The sequence below is a fragment of the Sipha flava genome, unplaced genomic scaffold, assembly GCF_003268045.1.
Source record: "Sipha flava isolate LNK unplaced genomic scaffold, YSA_version1 86_pilon_pilon, whole genome shotgun sequence".
Lineage (NCBI taxonomy): Eukaryota > Metazoa > Arthropoda > Insecta > Hemiptera > Aphididae > Sipha > Sipha flava.
This window is the reverse complement of record NW_020273628.1, coordinates 502,376-512,127: the sequence shown is the minus strand read 5'-3', so window position 1 is coordinate 512,127 and position 9,752 is coordinate 502,376. Positions and strand designations below refer to the sequence as shown.

Sequence of the window (9,752 nt, the reverse complement as noted above, 5' to 3'; positions counted from 1 at the left end):
TACACCCATTGCATTTCCAGTAAATCTAGTCGCTAATGTTATGGATTTGTTGGACACCATTTTAAGCATTTTACTATTGTATGTTGCGCATACAGTTATCTGGATGTGCTTGCTTAGAAATTCGACCCGGGATAAAACATATAATTAAACCCATAATAAAAAAAAAAAAAAAATTAAAAATCCGTAAGTTTATGACGTTTGAAAATTTGTTCCGGCCAGATAATTTACACGTTATGTAATCACACTTAAATCGTAATTATACTCGTATAAATTATGGTCTGCAGTTATACATTTTAGCGAACCATTACTAAGTGTAATAATTGTTGATATAATATTACTTTTTTCACAATATGCGTGGTATATGTTATAATATACGTCGTTTATGGTGTGGACATATTTTTGGAGAGTTAGGGGAGGGTGAAACATCGGTAGACAAATGCTCGAGGCGAAAGCGGACAATTTTTTAATACGTTTTTTTTTTTCGCTAATATTGTAATGCACATTGATAATGGATATAATATTATGATGCAGCTATATATTATGCGTATATTGGACATTAGCAAAAAATGATAGGGAAGTATAGAAGGATGGCATAAATTTGTAGCCCAGGGACGCCGAAACTCTAAGTGTGGTAACTAATTATGTAATAAGGATACAATAGGTTACTAATGTATTCCATAAATTTTTTATCGAGAGAACGGGATTGGTCGAAACTTGAAAGTACTTAAGACTAAACAGTGTGTGTATTATAAATATACTAGTTTGAAATAAAAAGTTACATTCTTTTAATTACTGCTCGTAGTATGTTATACACACGCAATCATAATATAAAATTACGAATATTATATTAGGTTTGCCATAATCATAAAGAATGTATGGAGCTCCGGCTGTCGCGATTCTTCGTTCAGTCGTCTCAAAAATAAACAACCTTATTATACCCCGGTAATACGTTAAAACAATATAAAAAGGCGATTGTATATTTAATCTTGAGGTAATATCATAATACACACATATATCTCTTCGGAAAAAGGCGTGTTAACTTTTTAATAACCGTATGTATTATCATTACAAATATACAAATTATAGCTAGGGAACGGATTTATATGTAAATGCATATTTTTATTAAAACGAGATATTTAAGATTCGATAAGAAACGTTTATGATTTAAAACATTCCTATTAAAATTATGATACTTTTATTTTACATATTTTTACATATTTTGGTATAATTACATATTTTTACAGATTTCACTAATTTTTAAATATTTTTAAACATATTTTTATCATTTCATCATTCATACGTCTTCTTCGTACGAAAATACAAGAAATTATTTCAAAATTAGATCCAGAAACTTTTATCGCTATTGGAAAAGCTCAAAATATTAAGCAAAATGAAACATTGAAAATAATTTAATTTTAATTAAAAATAATTTAACAAAATTATTAATAAAAAATATGTCCCCAAATGATAGTATGCAAATTGTTGAATCAGCGATTAAAACTCGTAAGCAGACCAATAGATGTCGTAAAAAAGAAAATTCATGCTGTTACAGAAAAAAATTCCAGGCAATATTGATTTTAAAACAATCAATGACATAATGCATGGCAGACAACCTTTTAAAAATTTGGAATTATCGCCTTCTGATAGTATGCACTTGAAATATGTTTTTAATACATCGGTTGATGTGAAACGATAATTTAGCCGTTTTAAAAATATTTTGATACCTAATAGGCGACATTTAACATTTGATAATTTACAAGATATTGTAATAATACAATGCAACAAATCTTTTTGATAATTTAATAATAATAATCATTTTTTTTTTAAATTTTTTTTCCCCACATATTTGGATGTTTTTAGCACATATTTTATATATTATACTTACATATATATGTACATATTTCTGTATTTTTATTACATATAAATCCGTTCCCTAATTATAACTATTGGAGCGTGATAACCAGCATATAATCGTGTACTTAAACTGCAAAACCGCAAGTATACGAGTATAATTGGAACAAAAAAAAAACCCCCCGAAATGTTTATTTAAATATGTTGTATAATTTTTTAGAAAAATATTGTCTTCCGATCGGCTACCTCGCCTTATTTTACTGATAAAAAAATAAAAAAAAAACAAACCCCATAACAATTTCAAGTCTTTATTCGAGTTCCTTCGCATAATAAATAATAATAAGTTCTACACAATGCGCACGGACTGAGGTAGAAGTGGTGCGCATATATGGGTTAGTGTGGAAAATCGAATCGAGAAAAAAAAATCAAAGGTCATTCGTTTTTCTTTGAGTAGCTCATTTTGACAGTCGCAAAGAACTGATTTTTAGGACAAACGCGCGCACAAGCTTTGAAGTGATTAATGAGGAGCCAACCCACCAACAGTGTTAACTATAATCGATCGTTATCAAATCACAATCGATCGTGAGAATCCGTACAGCGTGGAAACGTATCGGAAACATCACCGGGGACAATAACGATCAGTGGCGTGTTGAACTAATTTTTGGTGAAGAGCAAAAATGTATACACCATAAGGTACCCCTTATTCATCCTAATGGCATTTCCACCACTGAAAAACATATACAATTTAAAAAATATACGTAAATTAGACTGATTTGTATAATCAGTTGTGCTTACTTAATTATCTAGTAAATTTATTACACTCATTAATTATCTTGTATCTTGATCTATGCAGTGTATGTGAATTTTGAATAATGTTTTTAACATTGGTATTGCAATTAGTTAGTACTAATTGTTTCTAGTGTAGCGGATCATGTACAGTATATTTGCGCGCTAAATATTTACTATGAATTAAAACATTTAATATGATGTTATGTTATATATCTATATTATTTTTATACTTATTGTTAAGTATTTTTTGGCAGGGGGACCATCCACCTACCGAACATTTTGAAGGAGCAATTGCTCCAAAATAATATCAACACCACGCCACTGATAACGATCGTATACCAATGGAACATTTGACACTGCAAACGGTACGAACGTATTTTGAAATGCGCATCTCCGACTGAAGTTAGACGACGGTGGTGGTGGTGCAACTGAAGCGCGTCCGTCCACCGCCGACGCGTTGTACTGCTCGATCGATATGCGAAGTTACTTCGACCGTTCGGACTCGTCATTCGGTTCCCGGCGAACCGGTTGCAATATCACGCGGCTCCTCGCAGGTTTCGCAAGGGACCCGGGACGGTATTGCGATTCGGGTCGGTCAACATTCGCATGAACGTTCAATGATCGGCGGGCGGACAATAACGGAATCTTGATACGAAAACGAACACGTCGATTTATACCGCGTTGCAGTGGTATCGGTACCGATGCAAAATCATGTAATCCGCTGTGCTAACCCACCTCGACGTTATCCGGAACGATTTTCAATTTTGAGCCGTCGCAAAAGTGTTTGGAAATATTTTTATCTCTACAACATATACGTGTGTTATTTTATACGCGCGAGCCGTTGGCCCGTTCGCCGCGCCCTCGGCACTGTACCTGTAGCGACCCGAGAGAGAGGGAGAACTTTTTTCGACAGTTCTTTGTTGCCTTTAACGTATTTGCAGGACTCCGCCCAAGTCCACGTTACGATTAACTCGACACCAAAGTGTCCGGAAGCAGGCGATTCCGTCCGCGGGGCCGAAGTAGACGAAAAAACTCTCGCGCACAACCGTTTTTACCGTACAAGTTTAGAAACACGATTTCTGATTTCCCGTCTCTAGTCTTTCGCGGGGACAGACAGTTCGATATCGGTAACAGCGGCCCCCCCCCCTCACAGGCGTACCAGGGACACGGACGGCAATCCTGTCCGAGCGTCTGTAATTATGGAACGACACAGTGACGCGCTAGCAACTCTTTTGAAACATTCGTTTCTCGCGTCAGGTCTACAGCGAGTCGTAAAAATGTATGTATATACTTACGGTCTTGGCTACGGTACGAGAAAAAATCGCACGAAAAAGTAAAAAAAAACCTTCGGCGGCCGCAAACTTGAAGGCCGCGGTGGATTTGTTCGTTTTGTATTTTTCTCTCCGTGCGTTCGAGGGTGTTACCGTTCGAGGCGCGCGCGAAAATCCGCGGAATCCGGCTGCACTGCGCGGCGTGGTTGATTTTTCGAGGTTCGGGTCGTAAAACGACGTCGCCGTCCGCGCACTGATAACCGTAATCGTCGCCGACCGTATTCAAACGTCGGCCGCTCGAACACGGCCGTGATGTCGACCGTCCTCTGCTGCTTCGATTGACCCGACCGTCAGACAAGTCCGTCGAACCGTATCTTCGCAGCGGCAGCAACTCGGCCGCGATGACGAAACCCAGACGTTCGACGGGACCGGCCGTCAAGTACCGGTCGTGCGACGCTTGCCGGTCCACGATGTACTTCACCGACTTGGAGGCCCATTTCTCGGGCCCGTGTCCGCCGACCCCAGGTCGCTGGACGCACGCGCACGTCAACGACCGCCGTCTCTACTCGTTCGCGAAGCTGTACACGAAAGGTTCGCTTGTTGTTATTATCTGTTTTGCATTCATAACGCGGCGGTCGCCTAATACCGTCGTCTGCAACGCCGCAGCTTGGAAACCGTTTATTTTTTTCAACGTTACCGTATTACAGACGACGAGTACTTGGTGGGCAACGACAACGTGGTCGTCCCTGTTGCTGCGATTCAGCTGTGCGGCTTTGTGCTCGGCGAACCGGTCATCGTCAGGAGCGGCTCTAAAACTCTCATCAAACACGTCTGGCCGTCGGACGATTTGCCGTTGTCGAATGTATATTTCTCCAAAGAAGGTTTGTTTTTCATTGTTTCGTAGGTTTCTTTCTATGACCGTAAAGTGATTCCACTTCTAATTTGTTTACAGTATTGATGGACGAGTTGGAACAGTTGGAGCACGTTTCAGTCGAGCGTTTTACAGTTCTTCCCAGTGAAGCGCATGACATAGAAATACGCTTGAAGGACAGTGATCAGCTTCCAGATGGTGAATTCGAAAGGCATCTGTTAACTCACATTTCTAATAAATACGAAGGACGAATTATTAAACAGACTGATTTTTTATGTTTTGAGTTCTATGGACGTAGTCTCTTCATTGAAATTACTAAAATTAATACTTTTCCTAATATTGAACTTAATCATAAAATGCAAAGTATGAGTATAAATAATGAACAGTTTTTTCATATTTCATCTTCTACCACATGGAGTATACAAAATAATCATAGTAACAATGATAAAAACATGTACCCTTTTTCTAATGTTGGTGGATTATCAAATATCTATGAAAGAATAATGAACACAATACAAAGTACAAAGTATCAAAGTAAACAATTGAATATAAATATTAAAATATTTTTTTCTGAGTTATGTTTCTAATGTACATTTTTGTTTTAGATGTATGTGGCATTCTTTTACATGGTATTTCGGGAACTGGAAAAACATTATTAGCAAAAACAATAGCATATTCATTAAATAGACATGTGATCGAAATTAAAGGTTGGGAAATTTTAAACAAGATATATGGACAGACAGAAGCAAAGTTAAAAGTATTTTTTGAAGAAGCAATAATCAATTCTCCTAGTATTATCCTAATCGATAAACTTGAAACATTAAGTAAATCAAATGATTCTTCTGATCTAGAAAGAAGGATTTTAAATACATTACAGACACTTTTTGATTTCTTAAAATCTTCAAATCATAATGGAGTAGCTGTATTGGGTACTACTAGTGATTTGAGTTCTGTAGATAGCAATTTGCGCAGACCTGGAAGGTATGTTTAACTACTAGTATGCTTAAATTATCTTACAAAAAATGTAATTGTTTACTTTGATTTCAGATTTGATTATGAGATTGAATTACCTATTCCTAATGAATTACAACGTAAAGATATTTTAACTAAACAATTGTCTTCCATTCAACAAAAGAAAGAAATTGGAGAAACAGAAATTACTTCTATTGCACATCAAGCTCAAGGATTTGTAGGTGCCGATTTATTAGCTGTAGTAAACCGTGCATTTACAGAAGCAGCGGTGAGTGATGAAGATATTACTTATAAACATCTGTGCACCGCTCTGACTCAAGTGAAACCTTCAGCCATCAAAGAAGTTATAGTTCAAGTACCAAACGTAAGGTTTTTCCTATAAATAATAACTATGTGATAGTTCAATAGCTTTTAGCTTATTTGATTATTTCAATAGGTCAAATGGACAGATATAGGCGGTCAAGATGATATAAAATTAAAACTAAAGCAAGTTGTGGAATGGCCACTTAAACACCCAGAAGCTTTCAAACGCATGGGTATTACTCCTCCTCGTGGAGTATTGTTATATGGACCTCCCGGTTGTTCTAAAACAATGATTGCCAAAGCTGTGGCAACAGAGAGTCACTTCAATTTTATCTCAGTTAAGGGACCTGAACTGTTCAATAAGTATGTTGGAGAATCTGAACGTGCTGTTCGTGAAACCTTCATGAGAGCTAGGAGTGTGGCTCCTTGTGTTGTGTTTTTTGATGAGTTGGATGGCCTAGCAGGTGAAAGAGGCGTAGGAGACAGTGGTTCTAGTGGAGTTCATTCAAGAGTCTTAGCTCAGTTATTAACTGAATTGGATGGTGTTCAACCTCTAGGAAATGTCACAATTTTGGCTGCAACTAACAGGCCAGATCTTATTGATTCTGTAATTATTGCATACACTATTTATTTAAGCATAAAATAATAACTGAAAAAATTACATTTTTCTAGGCTCTTCTGAGACCAGGAAGATTAGATCGTAAAGTTTATGTTCCATTGCCTGATAAAATTACCCGGTTTGAGATATTAAGATTAAAACTTTCAAAAATGCCAATATCATCAAATGTAGATATTAATAAATTGGTTGAATTTACTGAAAACTATTCTGGCGCAGAAGTAAAGTTTAAAATATTTATATCTTAATATTAAAAAATACGTTTTGAATATTGTTCTTAAAGGTAATTTCAATCTGTCATGAAGCCTCATTAAAAGCTATGGAAGAAGATATAAATGCAGATCAAGTTGAAATGCGCCACTTCGAAGCATCGCTTCAATCATTATCACCCCAGACTCCATTATGGTTATTAAAAATATATGAAAAATTTTCTGGTATCAAAAAGTAAGAAAATACTTTTTATTTGTTTAAAACTGATTTTTATAGAAATAATTTATTCATACTTATATAATTAACATAACAATTCATGACATGCTGGGACTTAGAGCAAAGGCATATGAGAGATGAAAATCTAGACTAAATTAATGGAATGTCCTTCACTATGGTAGTGAATCACATATTTTCAGTCAAATTTGTCTCTCAGTTTTGCTTTGAATAGTACAGGTAGTAATGACAGGCTAGCAAATGTTGCCAAGAGTAGTACGGAAGACCAAGACCATGAGCTTGTGGTTGAAGTAAGTTCATGTAGAGTTTGTCCAGCTTGTACAGCTAATACAGATGGCACTGCAACTCCTATATGATTAAAAATAAATGTCTATAAGATTACTTATTACTTAATCAGAAGATAAATTTTAATTTAGATTATTTTTAGTTAATTATAAACATGGGCTACCATATGTGTTATGAGGAGGAGTAAAGCTTTTTTTTTCAAAATGTTATAAAAAATATTCTGTGGTCATAAAAATTATATTTACCTAATCATAAGAGGATAAATCATGTATTTTTATACTTATTTCATATGGTCACATAGGCAGCACTTGGCTCTTATTGTCCAGAGGGGAGATGAATCATAATTTAATAGCCAATTTTAAAATCTACTCACATTCGACTTATGTATATATTATACGTTTTTACTTATGTGTATGATAACTGATAAGACGATAAGTATATCAATTAATACCAATGTAATATGTTATGTTTTAAAAGTGTTGATTAAAGCATTGATTAAATATACTGCATTATATATATTCAATATACATTAATGCATTAATTTATGGTAATATTGATCTGTCTTAACATGGGGAATAATTTTCTTATATAATTATACAAACGTAATTTTAACATAAATATTTTATAAAAATTAAAAATTGTTTAAATAATATTTGACTTAAGAAGGAAGGGGGCTAAAATAATAAGTTTGCCCCTTCGTGCTCCCCTATCAAATGCTACATATGTATGGTGATATCTAAATATTATAAATAATAATATTTATTAAATTACAATTTTTTTTTATTTTTCTAGAGGGACTGGGTTAATTGGCGTTCATCATTGTTAATATAATTCATGGCATGAAATTATATATCCAAACAATAATAAATTTTATTAAAAAAAAAAATGTATAACATGCTTTTTTACTTTTATTTTGTTTAAATAATTTTAATGTTAAATTAATTGGAAATATAGTAAAATTTGTTCGAAAAAAAAGAAAATATTTTAATTTTACAAGTTTAAATAATTTAAATAATTACCAAAAAATGTTCCCAACCAAAATGGTATAATTGGAACGTCAACTAAAGGTGCACACACATTTATAAACCAATTAGGCAAAAATGGAGTTATTCGCAGAAACATAATGTAACTGAACATGTTGTCATTGTGTTTTTTCACCTAAAAAAAATATAACATTGTGTGATATAATTCAGCTAATAGTATACAGACATCCACTTACTAGTTTTGCATATGACTTGATTCTATCAGGAAAATATCTGTAAGCTAATCGTCTTCCGATTGTCATGGATAATAGGTAACAAAATGAAGCACCCATCGCTGAACATAAGCATATGATTGTTAATGCTAATAAAAATGGGTACAGAAATCCACATAATATTGATAATGAAATTGAACCAGGTATTGCAAATGTTTGCAAACTAATTAAATTATTGGTCAAGGTAAAAATATTAATAATTAAATGTAAATTTGAAATTAATTTTAAATGTATTCAAAGGATACAATATATAGCAGAAAAAAATTGACATGAACACTTGAGTATAATAAGTATCCTTGTAATGTTCCAAAACTTTACCTAAATTTTGGGCATCTTTGATATTAAATGGGAGCTTAATATATTGTTTTTCCTCCCTTAAAAAAATTAATAATATTTATAAACACTACATTGAATTAGTCAAGATTCTATTACTCACTCTGTCATGTGTGGGAAACTATAATACAAATAACCTAAAATCAATAATGACGATATAAATATAGCCACCAGTATGAATACTGCTTTTGTAGTGGACATTGTTTGATCGTATTCAAACTTTGTTTCTATTATTGACTCCGGACTGTCCATTATAGATTCTGTAATATAACCACAACATAATAATTTTTTTTTTTTTTTTTCAGATGAAATTAGTTCTGATATCAAACGAAAACTATTCTACGATATTATTCAAAAAGAATCAGTTGTTATTGTTGTTAAGTTCAAATATTGTTGATGTATGTTAATTTAGTACTATATATTACCAGATTTATTTTGCACATCTTGGTCCACCACAGCCATGTCTTAACTATTTTTTTATAATTTTTTTTCCCCAAATTTTATTCTCTTTCTATTTGATCCAGTATTAAAATAGATCTATTGAAAAATCTGTTGAAGAAAGAAAACAATTATTTGTAAACGGATGACATAACGTCGTCGTTCCATGAAACGAGTGTCGACTCTTCACGTAACATATTTGATTTATTAGCTTTTTTTCGTAGCCAGAATCAAAGATTTAATGATAACAAATATTGTAATGATTAAACAAAATAGTAACGATGACGTTATCATAACCGACGCGTTCTCGCACGATCTGCAGAT

General features: G+C 33.8%; 2 protein-coding genes across 4 annotated transcripts; one reads left to right on the top strand and one right to left on the bottom strand.

Annotated features, from left to right (window-relative positions):
- The first annotated feature begins 2,899 nt into the window (after positions 1–2,899).
- Positions 2,900–9,430, top strand: LOC112693393 (spermatogenesis-associated protein 5-like). 3 transcript variants are annotated; one of them, XM_025568434.1, is made up of 9 exons: positions 2,900–4,502; positions 4,619–4,792; positions 4,864–5,316; positions 5,388–5,763; positions 5,830–6,118; positions 6,191–6,664; positions 6,730–6,894; positions 6,957–7,117; positions 8,195–8,259. In XM_025568434.1, exons 1-9 carry the CDS (start codon positions 4,313–4,315, stop codon positions 8,226–8,228), a joined length of 2,316 nt encoding a protein of 771 aa, XP_025424219.1. In that variant the 5' UTR covers positions 2,900–4,312; the 3' UTR covers positions 8,229–8,259. The 3 variants fall into 3 exon arrangements, with proteins under 3 accessions (XP_025424219.1, XP_025424220.1, XP_025424221.1); XM_025568435.1 differs by lacking the exon at positions 8,195–8,259 and adding an exon at positions 9,296–9,430 and having other exon boundaries at positions 2,901–4,502; XM_025568436.1 differs by lacking the exon at positions 8,195–8,259 and having other exon boundaries at positions 2,901–4,502; positions 6,957–7,128.
- Positions 7,151–9,651, bottom strand: LOC112693398 (transmembrane protein 41B-like). The gene is made up of 6 exons (XM_025568442.1): positions 9,416–9,651; positions 9,094–9,250; positions 8,903–9,031; positions 8,622–8,820; positions 8,422–8,560; positions 7,151–7,465 (listed from the first exon to the last, which is right to left on the bottom strand). Exons 1-6 carry the CDS (start codon positions 9,450–9,452, stop codon positions 7,296–7,298), a joined length of 831 nt encoding a protein of 276 aa, XP_025424227.1. The 5' UTR covers positions 9,453–9,651; the 3' UTR covers positions 7,151–7,295.
- Between the last annotated feature and the right edge of the window lie 101 nt (positions 9,652–9,752).